We start from the raw sequence: 22,635 nt of genomic DNA on the forward strand, positions 1-22,635 counted from the left end.
GGAAATCTGCCGGGATGTCACGGTAGAACCGACCCTTCTTCCATTGGATGGTGAGATCTTCCAACACAGGACTTCAAACACATCTAACGAAGCCCGTGTGGACGTCAGTGCTCGAGTATTCTGGACGCGGGGACAGCGAGCTTTCTTCGACATCAGGATTTTTGATCCCATGGCCGCATGTCACCGTAATCTAGCTCTCGATGCTGCACACAGGAGGAACGAGAACGACAAGAGAAGGGCATATGGGGAGAGAATTCAAAACGTTGATCAAGGCAGCTTCACTCCTCTAGTGTTCACAACCTCTGGTGGGATGGGACCAAGTGCAAGATGTTTCTACGCCAGACTCGCGGAGTTGATCTCCGAACAGAAGCAGCAGCCCAGAAGTTATGTTACAGCCTGGATGAGATGTCGACTGTCCTTCTCTCTCCTTCGGTCGGCTTTGCTCTGCCTCAGGGGAACGAGAGCTTCTGCCCCAACTCCCACAACTGCTGCAGATATACTGTCACTGAATGCCGCATAGATCTGCGGCTCAACTAATTTAACACAGATAGGATAGCTTCTTATGTATTAGGATATTTAATATTAAGGTAATTAAATGGTGGCGAAGGTGTGGCTATTGGGGGAGGCTGGAGGCCACTTAAAAAAAAAAAAGTAGAAGTAGTAGTATTGGTGAGGATGGTAGTGGTAATGGTGGAAGTGGTTTGTTGATAGTTATGATGGTATTGATGGTGTTGGTGGAGATGGTGGTGGTATAAGTGGTGTGGTAATAGTGGTGTTAATGGTGGTATCACTGGTGATAATGGATAAAATTGCAAAAATACAACATAGTAAGTGCAAAGAATGTTAATTCTCTCCTGGTGATAAAGTACTACTATTTCTGCCCATTCTTGGTAATCCACTAAAGAGTAGATACACTGGTCCCTACATTGTCTCCCATAAACTCAATTCTCTAAAGTTTGTCGTCAATACTCCTGACCGGCGGAAAGATTCACAACTGGTCCATATCAATCTCTTGAAAGCTTATGTTGACAGGAAGCCAGAGGAAGAAACCACAGAGGGACAAATGTAATTTCCAGTGCCATGTGTAATACTAGTTTGGTTCAAGAGTAGGAGACAGTCGCTCCCTTTTCTAGAGTATTTGACTTGGATGAAGAGCCCAATCTTCCTACCCCTAATGGAAACCATAAATACACAGACATCCTCGGTAATCTTGACTCTCACTTTGATACGTTACCTCAAACACAGAGGGACGATTTAAAACATTTGTTATTCTCTACCCCAGAGTCACTTATGACCTCCCCGGGTTTTGCAGTTTTCTCCAGGATGACGTCACCCTCATTTCCCTAGATGTTCAACCCATAAAACAATCTCTTTATCGCCTTAATACTGTAAAAAGAGAAATATTGAAAACCCCTAAACCTGATGGCAGTAGGCACACTATGTATATATAAGCGTTAGGTCAATAAAGTAACTGTCCCCGATTCTTTCCCACTTTCTCTGATGGAAGATCTGATAGATAACACTGGGCAAGCTAAAAAATATTACTGTAGTACGATTGACTTGTTAAAAGTTTGCTACCAAATAGGATTAACAGAACCAAAACCATCTGTGTCTTTACTACACCCTTTGGTGTATATCAATACACTGTTATGTCATTTACGATGATTAATGCGCCTGCTACCATCCAGCGAGTGATTAACTACAATATTCAAGATCTTGAGGACTGCTGCTTATCTAGACGATCTAGTGGTCATCGCCAACAGCTGGGGAGAACATCTTACCAGGCTCAACGCACTTGGATCGAAAACAGGGGGACTGGATTCGCCATCAATCTGGCCAAATCCACATTCGGGAAGGCAACTGTTGTATACTTGGGACATGTAGACTGGTGCGACCAAAGACTGCAAATGTTGAAGCCATCCATGGTTTTCCTCCACCTACCACCAGAAAAGCTCTTATGATATTTTTGGGAATGGTTGGCTACAACAGAAAGTTCTGTAGCAATTTTTCCACCGTCGCAATCCCTAAACTAAACTGATCAGTCCCAAAACTCCATTCCTATGGACACTTGAATGTGAACACGTTTTTGAACACCTCAAACTGTTCCTATCCTCCCAGCCTGTCCTGAGGACCACTGACCACTCACGACCCTTTACCCTCCAGATTGACGCCAGCGAGGTCACATTTGGTGCAGTCCTCCTACAAGAAGACTCTACCAGCGTCATATTGCACTCTGTAGCCTACTTTTCATCAAAACTCAAGAGAGGTCAACAGGGGTATTCAATCATCGAGAAGGAGGCCTTGTCACTAGTCTTGACCAAAAGGAGATTGGAATGTTACCTCCACCAGAACCCGGAACAAACCACAGTCTACCCTGACCAAAACAAGTTAAAAATGTGTTCATACATTAATTATTATTCAGCCCACCATAATACTCAAACAGTCAGAATTTTCATTAATGTTTTACATGGTCTAAGAATATGCATTCCGGAATTCATTGATGAGGAAAATAAATATATCTATTATATTGGCTTGAACCTTAAATACCCTAGGTCTTTTAAAGACAAATTCCTTAACATTTCAATAAGAATCTCTTAGTATTACCATTTAGCAAAATTTCTCTCAAATTCCAATGCAACTGAAAACCTGGAACGTTAATGTAGCATTTAAAAACTCCTGCACTGTAAAACAAATGTTAATTAAGAACTCCCCCAACAATGCAGGCTGCTGCATTTACAAGGTTCCTTGCAAGGAATGTAATATGTTTCACTTCGGCCAGAACGGGTAAAGATCTTATAACTAGACTTAAACAGCATAAATATAGTGTTAGGACAGGCCAGGAATCCAATGCTTTGTTCATTCATATGAGAGATGTTACGAGTTGGGGATTTAGAATATAGTTATACGTCTACCCAGATCCCAACAGGTAACAAAAAAAAAAAAACAAAGACAATCGGACTATAAAAGGGTAGACAAAGGATGTGAGTTTTCGTTGTATATAATAAAGTACCATAAATCCCTAAACAAAATATTCAGCTTGTAAATTACCCTTAACCAAACTTAACCTAAACATTAACAGTATATACATATTAATACAACATAAACAATTTTGAAGCAAGTGGACGTGGGGGAGGCAATACAAGATACAAATACTTAAGTGAGGAGCTGAGATGGCTGACGAGTAAGGCCGAGTATTGTAGAAGACGGTAGGTAGTCACTGCACCGTAGGTTTAGAGGATAGATGATCCTGTGGTCACTTCCCAGAGCCAAGTCTTCTTTGTGAGCTCCAATTCGAGGAAAGAGCACTTGGCTCTGGGAAGTGACCACAGGATCATCTATCCTCTAAACCTACGGTGCAGTGACTACCTACCGTCTTCTACAATACTCAGCCATCTCAGCTCCTCACTTAAGTATTTGTATCGTGTATTGCCTCCCCCACGTCCACTTGCTTCAAAATTGTTTATGTTGTATTAATATGTATATACTGTTAATGTTTAGGTTAAGTTTGGTTAAGGGTAATTTATAAGCTGAATATTTTGTTTAGGGATTTATGGTACTTTATTATACACAACGAAAACTCGCATCCTTTGTCTACCCTTTTATAGTCCGATTGTCTTTGTTTTTTTTATTGTTGTTACCTGTTGGGATCTGGGTAGACTTTTAACTATATTCTAAATCCCCAACTCGTAACAAATGGCGACCGTGACAGGATACGACCTTAAGTACCATATTCCTTCCTCCCTTGTTACTCAGTGTTAATTATTCCTCCCAGTCACTTCTGTTCACAATTGCTTTACGGTGGTTTAAAGTTTCCTTCATATGTGTGTGCATATATTGGTATTATCGTACAGTAAGAGTGACAGCCGTAGGATATTAGGTTCCAAGTGTCATAAGGCTTACCTGTTATTACACGTGGCAGTCGTGTAGTAAGTCTTATCGAGTGTAGGGAAGAATCCGGATCTGTTTAATGCCGTACCCTCACTCCAGAGTAGGCTGTTCCATAGTCGCTAGTTTAGGGTGAAGTGATATCTTGGGACGCCCCGCTCTACCAGGACCCCATAATTATAAAGCCTCAATTATTGTTCTTCTCATTATCTCATTCTGGGTCAATCATACCAAACTCAAGGGTTGTTAATCCGGATCTTATATTAATGCCGTAATACGCCCTTCCTCTTTCAAGTATCTCAGGGCTGTTAATCCGGATCTTTATATTAATGCCGTAATACGCCCTTCCTCTTTCAAGTATCTCAGGGTTGTTAATCCGGATCTTTATATTAATGCCATAATACGCCCTTCCTCTTTCAAGTATCTCAGGGTTGTTAATCCGGATCTTTATATAAATGCCGTAATACGCCCTTCCTCTTTCAAGTATCTCAGGGTTGTTAATCCGGATCTTTATATTAATGCCGTAATACGCCCTTCCTCTTTCAAGTATCTCAGGGTTGTTAATCCGGATCTTTATATTAATGCCGTAATACGCCCTTCCCGTTTCAAGTCTCTTATCCTTATCTAAGGATATTCTCAGAAGAACAATATTCATAAGTGTAATTTCCCTAGGTATAACTTGGGTAGTTTCCGGGACTTTCTGGTTATCCACTGCCGTGATATTTTCTAGGGTAATCCACTTATCTTATCTTTTGACCATTAATTAATTTATCTAGGTTTTCTTAATGGCCACCTCAGGATTTGTTAAACTTGGTAGTCCTGGAGGAGTGGAAGAGCAAGATACCATTTCACATCTTGAAGCATGTGGAGGAGCGTGGAGAGGTTAATTTAGGGCGTGCAGCTGAGCTGGCTGATGAGTACGCCTTGCTGGTGGAGTCACTGTGCCGTAGGGAACGTGGTACTTTCCGACATGTTAGGTCCTCCTCTGATGATAACCTTGGGGACGTGAGTGGTAGGTCGAAAGGTCCCACACCTACCCCCCCTGATGCAACCAAGTTATATTGTTCTTACTGTAAAAACCCAGGCCATACAATCCAGACTTGTAAACACCCAAAGTGTCGAATTGCTAAAAGTAGTTCCCTGGATCCCAAATCCAAACAAATAGCAACCACCAATGTGGAAAGGCCCCATCAGGATCTCTTCTCTTCATTCGCCTATGAGGGAAAAATTTCAATCATGGAGGGGTCTCGTTCTTTCCCTATTCGTATACTACGTGATACCGGAGCAGCACAATCTATCCTCCTGTTTAACGTCATTCCTGATATATCTACCGCATTTACTAATGAGAGTGTTCTAATATCAGATCTCTGATCCCATTCTTCCTATCCTTTAGCTAAAGTGCACCTCCAATGTCCCTTGATTACTGGGGAAGTGCAAGTAGCCATAAGGAAAGACCCAATGCCTGTGTGCGGCATTCATTTATTATTGGGTAATGACTTGGTAGGAGATCTAGTGGTTCCTAACATAAAGACAGTCGACTCTCCCTTACCTGTCAACTCCACCACTGACCTTAAAGAAACTATTCCTCATCTTTTCCCATCTTGTGCTGTCACCCGGTCACAGAGTGTGCGAAATGGGCCCTCTTCATTTGAAACCACCTCCAATATCTTACTACCCACAGAAGATCTGTACAATAAGACCATTAGTAAGGATGAGCTCATTACAGCCCAACAATCTGATCCATCTTTGTTCAAACAGGTGATGAAAGACCCCAGTGTGGACCATTGTACATCTTCGGCTTACCACCCACCGTCCCAAGGTTGCTTGGAACGGTTCCATCAAAACTTTCAAGTCAATGCTAATAAACTATCTCCCCTCAACTATATAGTCCATACTCCTGATCGCCGAAAAGATTCACAACTTGTTCACATTAATCTCATGAAACTTTACCATTCCAGGCAGTCAGAGGAAGACATCCCAGAGGCTATAAGCCTACCTGTATTGCAAACGGTTTTGTCAGGGCCGGAGCCGGAGACAGATGACATGGATCTATTGGAGAATTTAGACTTCCCTCTACCTAAAGAGAACCCTGCTAACAGTCACATACTCAACAACTTGGATGAGTATTTTTCTGTTCTGAATCCATCTCAAGCAAAAGATCTCACTAAGTTATCAACATTTCCTAAAGTCACGTCAGACCTCCCAGGGTTTTGCAATATACTTAAACATGATATTAAGCTAATCTCAGATGATGTACAACCCATTAGGCAATCAGCCTATCGACTAAATCCACAAAAAAAAGAGATTATGAAAAAGGAGGTAGATTTTTTGTTAAAACATAACTTAGCTGAGCCTAGTACCTCCCCCTGGGCTTCACCTTGCCTTCTCATTCCAAAACCCGATGGCACTTTTCGTTTCTGTACCGATTATCGTAAAGTGAACCAGGTCACTGTCTCAGACTCCTACCCTTTACCTTTGATTGAAGATATAATAGACAGCATAGGCTGTGCCAAATTTATCAGTACGGTGGACTTATTGAAAGGATACTATCAAGTGGGACTCACGGATAGGGCAAAAATAATCTCGGCATTTATAACTCCATTTGGTCTTTTTCAATATTTGGTTATGGCGTTTGGCTTTTCTAATGCTCCGGCCACATTCCAGAGGGCCATCAACTACCTTATTCAGGACCTAGGTGGGACGTTCGCCTACCTGGATGACCTGGTGGTGGTGTCGGACAGCTGGGACGAACATCTGGTGCGTTTGGAGATACTGTTTGCACGACTGCAAGAGACTGGATTCACCATAAACCTGGCTAAATCTGCTTTTGGCCGGGCATCAGTGACTTACCTGGGACATATCGTTGGGCATGGTATGGTGAGACCCAAGGACGCAAACGTTAGAGCCATCTTATCCTTCCCCACTCCAAGGACGAGGAAAGAACTCATGCGCTTCCTGGGGATGTGCGGCTACTACTTCTCCAGCGTGGCCGGACCCCTCATAGACCTTACCAGTTCTGCGGTCCCTTACATCTGGAACCAGAGGTGCGACCAGTCTTTCCACCGCCTCAAAGCCTTCCTTGCCTCCAAGCCTATAGTCCACCCCCCTGACTACACCTTGCCCTTCCATCTGCAAATCGACGCTAGTGGTGTCGGAGTTGGGGCTGTGCTCCTACAACCCGACCCAACCACTGATGTCCTTCACCCTGTGGCATACTACTCCGCCAAGTTGAAAAAACATAAGACCAACTACTCGACCATAGAGAAGGAGGCCCTGGCTCTGGTGTTGGCAATAAAGAAGTTTGAATGTTACCTCCAGTCTTGCCCACAAACAACCCTAGTCTTCACCGACCATAACCCACTCACGTTCATCCAAACCAACAAGACCTCCAACCAGCGAATCCTCCGCTGGGCTCTCCTCACCCAGCCCTATAATCTACAAGTCCGGCACATAAAGGGGGTGGACAACCTGATTGCAGACTCCTTATCCCGAGCTCCAGTGGAAATGCAGCAGCTACTCTCCAGACGCACCAGGTGATCACCTCCTTCGCGCCCGCGCTACGGAGGTCTTTGGAGGGGGGGTGTGTTACGAACCCCTCCACCCAGCACTACGAACCACGCCATCTATTGTCTTGATCTACCTACCCAGCACCACGAGCAACGCCATCTAGGGACGAGACACGAGTATGACTCGTCTTAGTTACCACTCCGGGGTTTCCCTTCTCCATATCCTGGTTGTTGCGTCACTTCCTCCAAGTCTTCTTTGTGAGCTCCAATTCGAGGAGAGAGCACTTGGCTCTGGGAAGTGACCACAGGATCATCTATCCTCTAAACCTACGGTGCAGTGACTACCTACCGTCTTCTACAATACTCAGCCTTACTCGTCAGCCATCTCAGCTCCTCACTTAAGTATTTGTATCTTGTATTGCCTCCCCCACGTCCACTTGCTTCAAAATTGTATTAATATGTATATACTGTTAATGTTTAGGTTAAGTTTGGTTAAGGGTAATTTATAAGCTGAATATTTTGTTTTGGGATTTATGGTACTTTATTATACACAACGAAAACTCGCATCCTTTGTCTACCCTTTTATAGTCCGATTGTCTTTTTTTTTTATTATTGTTGTTACCTGTTGGGATCTGGGTAGACTTTTAACCATATTCTAAATCCCCAACTCGTAACAGAGATAATAAGCATTGCCTCCTCAATATTACCTTGTAATTCAATTGTCAGTAGGAACATTATAGAATCCAGTCTCATTAAACATACCGAATTTGTCAACATGAATTTTAATGATGGTATGTACAAACTGGATAATTTTGTGATAAAGTTGATTTGTAACCAAGTGAGAAAGTTGGGTCATCTTACCCTATGACCTTACTACGGACAGCTGCTGTGCTTAGAGATGGCATGGTCAATTTTTTTTTTATTAAGAGGATTAGTAAGGGTCACTGCCTTATGACTGGAACATTGTGGACACCTGCTGTCCCCTAGGGACTTGATCTCGCTCTCCTCTATTGTATATATTTGCCTTGTCAAGTATAACTTTTTAGTCTGCACTCACCCCTGAAGATGTGAATTACATGAAAGCTCTTGGGAAGTTCGTGTTGTTATTTTTCCTTGTGGTTACCAATATATATATATATATATATATATATATATATATATATATATATATATATATATATATATATATATATATATATATATATATATATATATATATCACGGGTTAGAATCTATGGTTAACGAATTAAATAGTTGAAAGGACAGTACCGAACTCTTAATTCACTTAAAAAACTAAATGTAGCAAGTACGTTAACCATAAATTCTACTCGCGGTAAAAATAAAGTTGTGACCCAGATGAATATGGTAGTATTCCCCTCTGCTTGGGTAGGGAACCGGATGTATCATGGTACAATGGTGGCGATGGCGCGGGTAACTCTCTTGATGGACTGACAAGCACATGCCTGTGACATATCCGCCATAAGAACATAAGAACATAAGAAAGTGGGATACTGCAGGAGGCCGACTGGCCCATACAGGGCAGATCCCTTTCACACCCATCCCAGCACTTCCATGTGCCTATCCAACTTCGTCTTGAATCTCCCTAGCGTCCCCGATCCTACTATAGCACTCGGTAGCCTATTCCACATATCCACAACTCTATTACCAAACCAGTGCTTGCCTATATCCTTTCTGAATCGGAATTTATCTAATTTAAAGCCACTTGTTCTAGTTATTTCGTTATTACTGAGCTTCAGAACATCTTCCATTTTACCCTTGTTAATCCCACTTACCCACTTGAACACCTCTATCATATCTCCCCTAACTCTACGCCTCTCTAATGAATGCAAGCCTAAGCTTTTCAGTCTTTCTTCATATGGAAGGTTTCTAATATTATGGATAATTTTTGTCATTCTTCTTTGTACTCTCTCCAAAGAATCTATGTCCATTCTATAATAAGGACACCAGAATTGAACCGCATAATCCATGTGTGGCCTCACTAATGCTAGGTAAAGTTTCAAGATAACGTCAGCAGTTCTGTTACTCACACTCCTAGATATGAACCCAAGAATCCTGTTTGCCTTGTTGCGAACGCTAATACTGTACATTGTTTTCTAGGTTTCAAGTCGTTGCCAACACATACACCTAGATCTTTTTCACAATCTGAGTTTTCTATTTCCGTGTTACCTAGTTTATACTTAAAGTTTGTATTCGTCTTCCCTATCTGTAGTACCTTGCATTTATCAGTATTAAAATTCATTTGCCAGTCTACTGACCACTCATGTAAGGTATCTAGATCTCTTTGAAGGTGTTCAAAGTCATGTCTCCAACAGTCGCCTGCAAATCACCTGTTGCCAGGTAACGAAGTGCAGCCAATATCTTCTGTCTTGGTGATATTCGGAGACCTAGAAATACATTTTTACAAATTATTTTTGGATAAATTATGATTGAAAATTAAGTACAATAATTCCTCGTTATACACTGATTCATCTTACACGGTTTTGCTTATATACGGTAAATGAATATATACCAGTCTCTTTAACACGGATTGGCATCGCTGATTTTTCCAATGTGGGGTGGGACAGAAATGAAGACAATTGGGATCCAATTCACATAATTTTCAGCAAAAACTTCAATTATTCTGTTACCCAAAATTCAATATAACTACATGTTTTGTCTGAACCATTGTCATGTTCACTTACCTCTCCTGTCTCTGCAAGCTAGAAGATGTCCTATTTCTTCTAACAAGGCTGCAACACACTGTTTGGAGAGCCGATGCCTCTCCAAAAACTCGTCGTCGGTGAAAACCTCGACAGGATCGAGTTGTTGCCTAAGTATGCGTCTAGTACGTCCACCTCTATGGTTTCTGCCTACTCTCGCTACCTCCGAGGCGTCCAAAGCTTCTTGGACTTCATGCTGAAAAAAATAAGTTCCTGCATTAGTAAGACAATTTAACCTAACCTCTCCTTCCATCTCTCAAACTTATCTCAACCTCACCTACCCTTACCTACTCAAACTTGACCATTATGCAAGCCATTAACCCATTAACGAGACTTAACCCCTCTCCCTACCGTTCTTGGAACAAGGTCGTTGCCGGCCCTGACACACAGTCACCACCACCTCCTGCCTACCGGGGCCCCAGCAGTCTTTCACCAGCACCATCACCTCTAGCTCACCTCAGTCCTCACCTTTCCTCCCTGTCACCACCACCTCCTGCCCACCCGGACCCCAGCTGTCTATCACCAGCACCAGTACCATCACCTCTTGCTCACCTGAACCCTCACCGCCCCTCTCCGTCGCCACCACCACCACCTGCCAAGTCGGGTCGTCGCCAATCCTCGCCGCCACCTCCAGCTCCTGCAGAGGTACACCAAGTTGGTTCTATGGAAACAATCACTCTCTGTCTAGATCGCCACTCCAAGCAAATCAACCTTCTCTCTGCCCAACTCAACTCGTTTATGGAGACAATTGCGACATTGCAGAGGCAACAACAACTCATTCTGGACACCTTGACGCAACAGGGGCGCACTTTGCAAGCCCTGGTGACCCGCCGCCTTCCTTCTCCTGAGATGGAGGATGCATCCCTCGCTCTCCCACTCCTCCCTTTCCAATATCCTCAACAGAATTTGGTACCTCCTCCGTAGCCCTGTCTATCCCCACCGACTCTTCATCTCACACCGGAGACCAACCGGCCTATTGCAGACTCCATATTTTCTTATGTTCTTTTGTTCATTCCAGGCGTGGTAACTGCCATGGCAGTTGATACACCGTGGAGCAACTGGGATTTTGTTTTGAATTTTCGATTTGTATTCCACTGTGTCGTGAAGACCTACACAGAAACTGCAGTCGACCATCCTCGTGCACTCCCAGGTGCGGTGTTCCGACGATTGGCGACGACCACAGATTTTCGGGGTTTTGATAAATCGGTCGAGAGGACAGTGTGATTAGGTCCTACATTCACCTTCGGGGGGAGGGGGCCCACCCATCAGCCGATGAGTTCGTTGGAAGGGCGTTTGGAGACCGGGTTGATGCGGCGCTCCATGTCGAGTAGTTGTGGGAGAACAGGGCGAAGATGTTTGATAGGGATCTCCCAGGGTACTTGGTGAACCATTTCCTTGATACGACGAGTTTCTGGGGTAATGGCATTCTTCAATTTGTTTGAAATCTTGGATACACAAAACCATTGTATTCACACTTGATTCTACCATACTTGTAGACAAAATATAGAATGGCTGTGTGCAGTACTGTATATCAACATTGCCATTAAACATATGGAAACCCTTGATACTTGCCATCTATAGTATAATGAAAACAAAAACCTTAAAAATCTCATATGCCAAAACTGTCAATTGCAAAGTGAATTATTACTACCACACCAAAGTACTTAGAGAAACTGTTGGAAAAAGAATGGTAAGGTAGTTCTTTATTGCAATACACTGAGTCACTAAGGGAATAAAAAAAACCATGAATTTATATTGTGTTAACGCTCATAGGAGCGTTATTGGTTTGTTGCTTTTGTTGATGCCTTGTATGACTGTCAATCACGCTGCCCCTCCACGCCCTCCCCGTCACCCCATAAGTGCCACCAACTACTGGTATCGTATCCCTGCCATGAGACATCTCCGGCAGGTAACCCGTGATCTCCACTCTCCCATACGGAGGTCTCACTCTCCAGAGGTCTTAGAAGACTTCAAAAACTGGTGCTCCTTTGTAACTCGGGAGCGTCGTCGGATTCGTGAGGCGGACTGGCTATCCTTCACGGGGTCTCTATCGTTCCAGTCGTCACCCTCTTATGAATGGAATCGGATTAATGCTATACGGGGTACTCGACGGAGGCCTCCTCCCCACCCTGACCTCGCCTCCCTTGCCTGCTCTTTAATGGAGGACTGGGCACGAGCCTCCTCCCCTGAGGCACTTCCAGATCCGATGCAGGAGGCAGTGCAGGCCCGCATCGATGCGTCTCAGCCTGTTGTTCGTGCTGCTCTTACCTCCCCTGCCCCCACTGATCATCCCATCACACAGTTCGAGCTTGACAGTGCTCGTCGCTCTAGAAAAGACACCTCTCCTGGGGATGATTCAGATAACCTGTACTAATATTCCTAACGGCCCCTTGCTCGCTCTCTGCAATATGTCTTATGAACATGGGGTTTTCCCGTCTAACTGGAAAAATGCCACTATTATACCCATCCCTAAGCCGGGAGATCCTGGGAAATGTCGACCCATTAGTCTTACCTCCTGTGTTTGCAAGATGATGGAGAGGTTACTCCATCGTCGCCTTCTTCACACCACAGGCGGCTTCCACAACTCCCTCAATGTTTCATACAACATCGCAGCACAGCACACTCCATTGATTCTTTCTATTGAAATCAGACTGCCCTGCGTCTCCGTCTTCCTTGATATCAAGGAAGCCTTTGATACGGCTCAGCCTGCCCTCATTTTAGCTGAACTTGCGCGGTTAGGGGTTAAAAGGAGACTTCTTCGATGGATCGCCTCTTACCTCACTGGACGTCAGGCCCGGGTTTGCGTTGAAGGCTCTATATTTCCTGTTCAAGAAATGAACCTCGGCACCCCTCAAGGTGGAGTCCTGAGTCCCACCTTGATTAACACTCTCATGCACTCCATTGCATCTCTCCCGTGACCGACAGAAGTTGTCCACTCAGGATATGCCGACGATGTCCTCCTCCAAGCCCCTGACTACCTCAGCATGCAGGAAGCCCTTGAACTGGTCTCCAGAGAGAGTGATTCACTTGGTTCCTTCTTTCAACTGCGAAAACAAAAGCCATGTGGCACGGTCGTGTTGTACCTCCACCCCTTCTCTTATCAGGAACACCCTTGGACTGGGTTAATGAGACAAAATACCTGGTGTGTATGTAACTCGCACACGTTGTCAGATCCCTCAAGTCCGCTATCTTCGAGACATATGCTTTCGGCGTCTCGTACCCCTCTCTACCATGTGCAGGGGTTCCCTTGGTGCCACCATCCCTGTACTTCTCACCATGTACAAGTCATTTGTCCGCTCCTGTGTCGACTACGCCGCCCCTGCCCTCGTCAACATTAGTCAACATTAGTCGGACTGCTGTCAACCGTGTCGAAGTTATCCAGAGGAAAGCTGCTCGTATCATCCTTGAGGCTCCTCAGTGGACACGCTCTACTTCTCTATATACCGAACTTGGTCTTCCCCCCTTACAGGATCGTGTCCAGGAGTTTTACCTAAAAACTACTGTTTCCATTCTACGGGATCCTCGGGGCAACTATGTCCAAGCCAACTTGACTCCTGCTGTCCGAGCCCTTCAGGAACACGACCCCCTGCCTGATATTGTTGTCACCCCTGCTGTTTGTTCGTCTCCTTCTCCCTTGCTGGATTTTCAACCTGAAGTGATTGCCCTCGGTGGACCGCTCCCGAAATCCCACGTGAACCCTGTTATTCTCTGCAAATACCACCTTTCCAGGATCGCCCACTGGTCCCCAGGTAGGGTCGTCCTCTACACTGATGGCTCTGTTGACCCCGCTACAGGTCGGGCCGGGGCTGGTGTCTACATCTCCCGTCCTGATGCCCCTGAGCCTATCAAACTTTCTCTCAGAGTTTCTGACGGGGCATCCTCCACTCGGGCTGAACTAATAGTCCTCCTTGCTGCCCTTCTCGCTGAGGAAGAAGCAGATGGTTTCTGCCCCTTGCTTGTCTGCTCCGATTCCATGTCTGCTCTCGGCGGGATCGCATTTGGATCAGGGGAAAATAACCTCATCCTCCGAATACGAGGGTTAACATCCACTCTTCAGGATGCAGGCTGTCCTGTGACATTCCTATGGATACCTAGTCATGTCGGTATCTTGGGGAATGAGGCAGCAGATGGCCTTGCCAAGACTGGCTGTAACAAGGCCACACCTGACTATGTTGTTCCTCGAACACTTTTACAGCTTAGGACCCAAATTCGCCGCAAACAGAGAGAAGCTTGAGAAGCAGCCATCCCCCTGGACTCCCCGCCCACCTGGTACTATGTCCTCCGTAAACTTCCTGACCTCTCGTACGTCTATGGGAAAGGGTCGCGGAAAAGGTCGTGATTGCTGCCCGTATCATCATTGGGTATGACTTTGCTTGGGAGATTGGTATCCCCGCATCCCCTGAGCAACGCTCTTGTGCATTATGCAGAAGACCCGACAGCCGCGCCCTTGTCTACTAACTCCTAAGATGTCCCCACACACAACGCTTCCGTGACGCCTGCTGGACCACCACTCCCCGACCCCTTGACGGAGACACGATGATCCTCCCCATACTGGTCAGATATGTTGTAAATAATATTGATAATGTGTTAAAGGAATATCCTTCCTTCCTTAGGCTTTAGTAAGCCCCTTTATAATATTTATACTGTATATACTTGTTACACTTGCCAGATGCTTCTGGTGTTATTGTACAGGGGTACCTAGTGACAGCACTAGGATCCCGCTTCCTCTATCAAGGAATAAACTATTGAAATTGAAATGGTTGTTCCTCCACACACACACACACACACACACACACACACACACACACACACACACACACACACACACACACACACACACACACACACTGCACTGTCACTATGTTGAAATGAACTGTAGTTTGTTTCTTCCCCCATCTAGTTATTATATATCTATTTGTATCAATTTATGTTACTTGTATATTATTTGTAATTCGTAACCCATTCCCCAAATATGTAACTGTATATTTTCAGCCTTCTACGCTGCTCTTCAATAAACCGTTAATTATTATATATATATATTACATACACACACACACACACACACACACACACACACACACACACACACACACACACACACACACACACACACACAGTCGTCACTTCACCTACAGAGAGTGAGAGTTACTGAGAGGAGAGTGAAGCGTGTTGATCGTAAACAAACACACACACACACACACACACACACACACACACACAAAAAAAAAATACGACATCCTCCCATCCTCCATCTCTTACGTTCACCTTCACTCCACCATCACCTGTCCCCACCCTCCCTTCCCCCTCCCTCTCCTTTCCCACCATACCCTCCCCCTACCACACCTCTCCCCCTCCCCGAGCCACTGCAGTGCGTGTGTGTAAATCACCTGAGAGCTCTGTGATGTTTACCTGTCTGGCGGGGGACTCACCTCAGGATGTTGCTCACCTGTGTTTGTCTCTCCCAGGTAATAACTCTGATGCTTTATATTCGTTATGACGTGTTCAGACACAGTCAAAACTCTGTACACACGTCTATCACCTGCCGCGGTGTACCTCGGGTAAGGTGGTGGTGTACCTCGGCCAGGGGAGGTGTCCTCAGGTAGGGAATGGTGTACTCAGCCAGGGGAGGTGTACCTCAGGCAGGGGGTGGTGTGCCTAGCCAGGGGCGGTGTATTTCGGCCTGGGGCGGTGTACCTCAGGCAGGGGGTGGTGTGCCTCGGCCAGGGGAGGTGTACCTCCGCCAGGGGGCGGTGTACCTCGGTTAGAGGGCGGTGTACCTCAGGCAGGGTGGTGTACCTCGGCCGGGGGCGGTGTATCTCGCTGGGGGCGGCGTACCTTGGGGAGGGGGCGGCGTGCCTCGGCGGGGGCGGTGTACCTCGGGCAATGGGCGGTGTACCTCGGGCATGGGCGGTGAACCTCGGCGGTGGTGTATCTCGGCCAGGGGGTGTACCTCAGGCAGGGGTGATGTACCTCGGCCAGGGGCGGTGTACCTTGGGCAGGGGGCGGTGTACCTCGGGTAGGGGCAGGTGTACCTCGGCCGGGGGCGGTGTACCTCGACCAGGGTGCTGTGTGCCTCGGCCAGGGGGCGGTGTACCTCGGCCAGGGGGGGTGTACCTCGGCAGGGGTGGTGTACCTCGACCAGGGGTGCTGTACCTCGGCAGGGGCGGTGCCTCGGCCGGGGCGGTGTACGCCTCGGCCAGGGGGCGGTGTACCTCGGCAGGGGCGGTGTACCTCGGGGAATGGCGGTGTATCTCGGCCAGGCGGTGTACCCCGGGCAGGGGGCGGTGTACCTCGGCCGGGGCGGTGTCACCTCGACCAGGGTGCTGTGTACCTCAGCGGGGCGGTACCTGCCAGGGTCGGTGTACCTCGGCGGGGCGGTGTACCTCGGGCGGGCGGTGCACCTCGGCCGGGGGCGGTGTACCCCGGGCAGGGGCGGTGTGCCTCGGCGGGGGCGGTGCACCTCGGCCAGGGGTGCGGTGTACCCGGGCAGGGGGCGGTGTACCTCGGCCGGGGGCGGTGTACCTCGGCCGGGGCGGCAGCCTCGGCCAGGGGGCGGGAACCTCGGGCAGGGGCGGTGTGCCTCGGCCGGGGCGGTGTACCTCGGCCGGGGGCGGTGTACCTCAGCCAGGGGCGGTGTACCTCGGCCAGGGGCGGTGTACCTCGGGCAGGTGCGGTGTACCTCGGCAGGGGCGGTGACCCCCGGGCAGGGGGCGGTGCCTCGGCAGGGGCGGTGTACCTCGGCCAGGGTGCGGTGTATCCCCGGGCAGGGGCGGTGTACCTCGGCCAGGGGGCGGTGTACCTCGGCCAGGGGGGCGCGCCTCGGCCAGGGGGGGGAACCTCGGGCAGGGGCGGCGTACCTCGGCAGGGGTGGTGTGCTTCAGACAGGGTCGTGTTACCTCGGGCAGGGGGCGGTGTACCTCGGGCAGGAGCGGTGTGTACCTCGGGCAGGGGCGTGCCTCGGGCAGGGGCGGTGTACCTCGGGCAGGGCGGTGTACCTCGGGCAGGGGCGGTGTACCTCGGGCAGGGCGGTGTACCTCGGGCAGGGGGCGGTGTATCCTCGGGCAGGGGGCGGTGTACCTCGGGCAGGGGCGGTGTTCCTCGGGCAGGGGCGGTGTACCTCGGGCGGGGACGGTGTACCTCGGGCAGGGGCGGTGTACCTCGGGCAGGGGCGGTGTACCTCGGGCAGGGGGGCGGTGCCTCGGCGGCAGGGCGGTGTACCTCGGGCAGGGGGCGGTGTACCTCGGGCGGGGGGCGGTGTACCCTGGCCAGGGGCGGTGTACCCCGGGCAGGGGCGGTGTGCCTCGGCCGGGGCGGTGTACCTCGGCCGGGGCGGTGCCTCGGCCGGGGGCGGGAACCTCGGGCAGGGGGTGGTGTGCTTCAGACCAGGGGTCGGTGTACCTCGGGCAGGGGGCGGTGTACCTCGGGCAGGGGGGCGGTGTACCTCGGGCGGGGCGGTGTACCTCGGGCAGGGGGCGGTGTACCTCGGGCAGGGCGGTGTACCTCGGGCGGGGGCGGTGATCCTCGGCCAGGGGCGGTGTACCTCGGCAGGGGCGGTGTACCCTGGGCAGGGGCGGTGTACCTCGGGCAGGGGCGGTGTACCTCGCAGGGGGCGGTGTACCTCGGGCGGGGCGGTGTACCTCAGGCGGGGCGGTGTACCTCGGCGGGGGCGGTGTGCCTCGGGCAGGGGGCGGTGTACCTCGGGCAGGGGGCGGTGTACCTCGGGCAGGGGCGGTGTACCTCAGGCAGGGGCGGTGTACCTCGGGCAGGGGCGGTGTACCTCGGGCAGGGGGCGGTGTTCCTCGGGCAGGGGCGGTGTACCTCGGGCAGGGGACGGTGTACCTCGGGCAGGGGCGGTGTACCTCGGGCAGGGGCGGTGTACCTCGGGCAGGGGCGGTGTACCTCGGGCAGGGGCGGTGGTATACCTCGGCAGGGGGCGGTGTACCTCGGGCAGGGGGCGGTGTACCTCGGGCAGGGGCGGTGTACCTCGGGCGCGGGGGCGGTGTACCTCGGGCAGGGGCGGTGTACCTCGGCCAGGGGCGGTGTACCTCGGGCAGGGGCGGTGTGCACCTCGGGCAGGGCGGTGTACCTCGGGCGGGGGCGGTGTACCTCGGGCAGGGGGCGGTGTGTACCTCGGGCAGGGGCGTTGCCTCGGGCGGGGGCGGTGTACCTCGGGCGGGGGCGGTGTCACTCGGGCGGGGGCGGTGTACCTCCGGGCAGGGCGGTGTACCTCGGGGAGGGGACGGTGTACCTCGGGCGGGGGCGGTGTACCTCGGGCAGGGGGCGGTGTACCTCGGGCAGGGGGGCGGTGTACCTCGGGCAGGGCGGTGTGTACCTCGGGCAGGGCGGTGTCCTCGGGCAGGGGCGGTGTACCTCGGGCAGGGGGCGGTGTACCTCGGCCAGGGGCGGGTACCTCGGGCAGGGGGGTGCCTCGGGCAGGGGGCGGTGTACTCAGGCAGGCGGTGTACCCCCGGGCAGGGCGGTGGCCGCTCGGGCAGGGGGCGGTGTACCTCGGGCAGGGGCGGTGTACCTCGGGCAGGGGCGGTGTACCTCGGGCAGGGGGGGGTGTGTACCTCGGGCAGGGGGGTGTCCTGGGCAGGGGCGGTGTACCTCGGGCAGGGGCGGTGCCTCGGCCGGGGCGGTGTTGGGCAGGGGGTGCTGGCGGGGCGGTCTCGGCAGGGGCGGTACCTGGCAGGGGGCAGGTGTGCCTCCCAGGCAGGGGCGGTGTGCCTCGGCCAGGGGCAGTAGCGTGAGCTGGGAGCGTCATTCAATGATTCCAAGTCTCATTATTTTCTCTTTTATCTCTTTCTCTACCCCTCACCTCCCTCCCCTCACCTCCCTCCCCTCACCTCCTTCCCCTCACCTCCCCTCCTCTCACCTCCCTCCCCTCACCTCCCTCCTCTCACCTCCCTCCCTCACCTCCCTCCCCTCCCCACCTCCCTCCCCCCTCACCTCCCTCCCCTCACCTCCCTCCTCTCCCACCCCTCCCTCCCCTCACCTCCCTCCCCTCCCCACCTCCTCCCTCACCTCCCTCCCTTCACCTCCTCCTCTCCCCCTCCCTCCCCTCCACCTCCCTCCCCTCACCTCCTCCCCTCCCACCTCCCCTCCTCCTCCCACCTCCCCTCCCCTCCCCCTCTCCTCTCCACCTCCCTCCCTCTCACCTCCCTCCCCCTCACCTCCCTCCTCTCCCTCCCTCTCCCCCTCCCTCCCTCACCTCTCCCTCTCCCACCTCCCTCCTCTCCCCCTCCCCTCCCCTCACCTCCCTCCCCTCACCTCCTCCTCTCACCTCCCTCCTCCCCCCTCCCCTCCCTCCCCCTCCCCTCCCCTCCCTCCTCCCCTCCCACCTCCCTCCTCTCCCTCCCCTCCTCTCACCTCCCTCCTCTCACCCTCCCCTCCCTCTCACCTCTCTACCTCTCCTCCTCCCTCACCCCACCTTTCCCCTCCCCACCTCACCTCCCTCCTCCCTACTCACCTCCCACCTCCTCCTCCCCTAACCTCCTCACCTCACTTCCCTCCTCTTACCTCACCTCCCCTCTCTCCCTTCCTCTTACCTCCCTCACCCTCCCTCCTCTACCTCCCACCTCCACCTCCCTCCTCTAACCTCCACCTCCACCCCTCTCACCTCCAACTCCTCCTCTCCCCACCTCCCCTCCCTCCTCTCCCCCTCCCCTCCCCTCCTTCTCACCTCCTCCTCCCTCCCCTCCTCTCCACCTCCCTCCTCCCTCTCACCCCTCCTCCCCTCCTCCCTTCTTCCCCTCTCCCACCTCCCTCCCTCCTCTCACCTCCCTCCTCCCACCTCCCTCCTCTCCCACCTCCCTCCCTCCCACCTCCCTCCTCTCCACCTCCCTCCTCTCCTCCCCTCCCTCCCCTCTCACCTCCCCCCCTCACCCCCTCCTCCTCTCCCTCCCTCCCTCACCTCCCCCTCACCTCCTCCTCTACCTCCTCCTCCTCCCCCCTCCCTCCTCTCCCCTCCTCCTCCTCCTCTCCCTCCCTCCTCTCACCTCTCTTCACCTCTCCTCCCTCCTCCCACCTCCTCCCCTCACCACCCTCCTCCTACCTCACCTCACCTCCCTCCTCTAACCTCACCTCACCTCCCCTCCTCTCACCTCCCCCTCCCCTCACCTCCCTCCTCCCACCTCCCCTCCCTCACCTCCCTCCTCTCCCTCCCTCCTCTCATCTCTCTTCACCTCTCCTCCCTCCTCTCACCTCCCTACCCCTCTCCACCTCACCCCTCTCCCCTCACTCCCCTCCCTCACCTCCCTCCCTCTCCACCTCCCTCCTCTCACCCCTCCCTCCCTCCTCCCTCCCCTCCCTACCTCCCTCCTCTCACCTCCCTCCCCTCCACTCCTCCACCTCTCCTCCCCCTCCTCTCACCTCCTCCCCTCACCTCCCTCTCCCTACCTCCACCTCCTCTCCCTCCTCTTACCTCACCTCCTCCCCTCCCTCCCTCTAACCTCCACCTCACCTCCCTCCTCAACCTCCTTCACCTCCCTCTCCCACTCAGCTCACTCCTCTCCCTCACCTCACCTCCTCCTCTCACCTCTCCACCTCACCTCATTTCACCTCACCTCTGCGCTCTCGACCAACAGAACAACTCCTAGCAGGTTTTCGCTCACCGTTCTTAAAAATTACTGTGAGGCGCGACACAACCTGGCGGTGTGCAGGTGTCTGTCACTGCCCACCTGAGTCACCTAATATTAAAGGCAGGAGCACCAGGGCACGCACACACACACACACACACGCACACACACACACACACACATAGAACAGAAGGAGAAACTGCAGCGGGCCTATTTGCCCATACTGGGCAGTCCCGTTTACACCCAACCCCAATCTTATATCCATCCAACCTATGTTTGGCGTATTCGAGTTAATGGTGATGTTTGGTAACTTGTTCCACTACTCTTTTTCCAAACCAATGTTTACCTATCTCTCGCCTAAATTTAAATTTGCCTAATTTAAAACAATTGCTACGAGTTCCCTCCTGGTTGGATAGTTTGAGTACCTTTGTTATATCACCTTTGTTTAGCCCTGACTTCCATTTATACACCTCAATCATATCGCCCCTCACTCTACGTCTCTCGAGGGAGTGCAGACTAAGAAGCTTTAACCTGTCTCTGTACTCAAGGTTCCTAATGCCTGGGATTAGTCTTGTCATTCTCCTCTGAATTCTTTCTAGGGATTCTACATCCATTCTATAGTACTGTGACCGGAACTGAACTGCGTAATCCAAGTGAGGTCTCACATGCGCAAGATATAGTTTTAGGATGACCTCGCTAGTCTTGTAACTCCTTTCTATGAACCCAAGTACTTTATTAGCCTTGTTTCGAGCAAATACACATTGTTTACTTGGTTTGATATTCGTACACACACACACACACACACACACACACACACACACACACGCAGAAGATGAAATTAATAAATAAATACATCAATATGGAAACGGACGTCAAAAGATTCACAAACCTTCGACGGCTTCTACTATCAAAATAGTTTTCGTGTGTGTGTGTGTGTGTACCCGTCGTCCGTCCGTCCGTCCGTCTCGTGGTTAACTGGAGTTAATTAACAAGGTAAACTAACTCTTAACAACCTGACTTTAACCTTAATTACGGTAGATTAAATCCTGTTATATGTTAGTAGTCATATTTACTCTCTCTCTCTCTCTCTCTCTCTCTCCATCCATTAAACCGTACCCATAATTCCTGGTATTCATTATACCTGGGATGTTTCCATACCTGTTCTAGTCTATCGATTGACCTAATTAAATCCTAACCCCTGTAATCTAGCTCACGGCCTCCAGGTCTTGACTCTTTCTCGATAAGTTTTTTTCTCATACTGACAGACCCATTATGTCTACACCCTTTGACGATGATGGTTTACCCCTTTGGTGATGGTTTAACCCTTTGATGATGATTTAACCCTTTGATTATTGTTTAACCCTTTCATGATGGTTTAACCCTTTGATTATGGTTTATCCCTTTGATGATGGTTTAACCCTTTGATGAGGATTTAACACTTTGATTATGGCTTAACCCTTTGACGATGATTTAACCTTCTGATTGTGGTTTAACCCTTTGACTATGAATTAACCCTCTGATGATGATGGTTTAACCCTTTGGCGACGATGATTTAACCATTTGACGATGATTTAACCCTCTGACGATGATTTAACTCTGGCGACGATGGTAGTTCTAACACTTTGACTATGGTTTAACCCTTTGACGACGATAGTTTAAGCTTACGGACGGACAAGAGTCGTGACCTTGACCTTGTTTCGCATGTTCTATATTTAGTGATTTAATCTGGGTGGTGGTCGAGGCGGTCAAAGAGAGGACGTCGGGCGAGAAATGTCTGAAGAATTGATGTCAGGGCAGAAAAACAGGAGGAGGGAGAGGTGAAGGAGGAGGGAGAGGTAGAGGTGAAGGAGATGGTGCCAGAGGAGGAGGAGGACGACGAGGAGGGAGAAAATTAATGTAGAAGTGAGATAAAAGGAAAAAACAAAAAAAAGAAGAATATTCAGAGAG

The 22,635-nt window shown here is 50.6% G+C and overlaps 1 protein-coding gene across 1 annotated transcript; it reads right to left on the reverse strand.

Moving 5' to 3' along the window:
* Nucleotides 1–8,794: 8,794 nt before the first annotated feature.
* Nucleotides 8,795–22,391, reverse strand: LOC121866032 (proline-rich extensin-like protein EPR1). The gene is made up of 8 exons (XM_042365617.1): nucleotides 22,354–22,391; nucleotides 17,051–18,862; nucleotides 15,908–16,968; nucleotides 11,768–11,784; nucleotides 11,491–11,556; nucleotides 10,094–10,307; nucleotides 9,723–9,796; nucleotides 8,795–8,854 (listed from the first exon to the last, which is right to left on the reverse strand). The coding sequence occupies exons 1-8, from the start codon at nucleotides 22,389–22,391 to the stop codon at nucleotides 8,795–8,797; spliced, it is 3,342 nt and encodes a 1,113-aa protein (XP_042221551.1).
* Between the last annotated feature and the right edge of the window lie 244 nt (nucleotides 22,392–22,635).

Source organism: Homarus americanus, unplaced genomic scaffold (assembly GCF_018991925.1).
Source record: "Homarus americanus isolate GMGI-L3 unplaced genomic scaffold, GMGI_Hamer_2.0 scaffold32583, whole genome shotgun sequence".
Lineage (NCBI taxonomy): Eukaryota > Metazoa > Arthropoda > Malacostraca > Decapoda > Nephropidae > Homarus > Homarus americanus.

Coding starts and splice junctions, on each gene's coding strand:
- LOC121866032 (XM_042365617.1), bottom strand. CDS start 22,391: ATGCGAAACAAGGTCAAGGTCACGACTCTTGTCCGTCC. Junction 10,308..11,490: donor TCAAGGAAATGGTTCACCAA/GTACCCTGGGAG, acceptor TATTTTTTTCAG/CATGAAGTCCAAGAAGCTTT. Junction 8,855..9,722: donor CAGGTGATTTGCAGGCGACT/GTTGGAGACATG, acceptor GATATGTCACAG/GCATGTGCTTGTCAGTCCAT.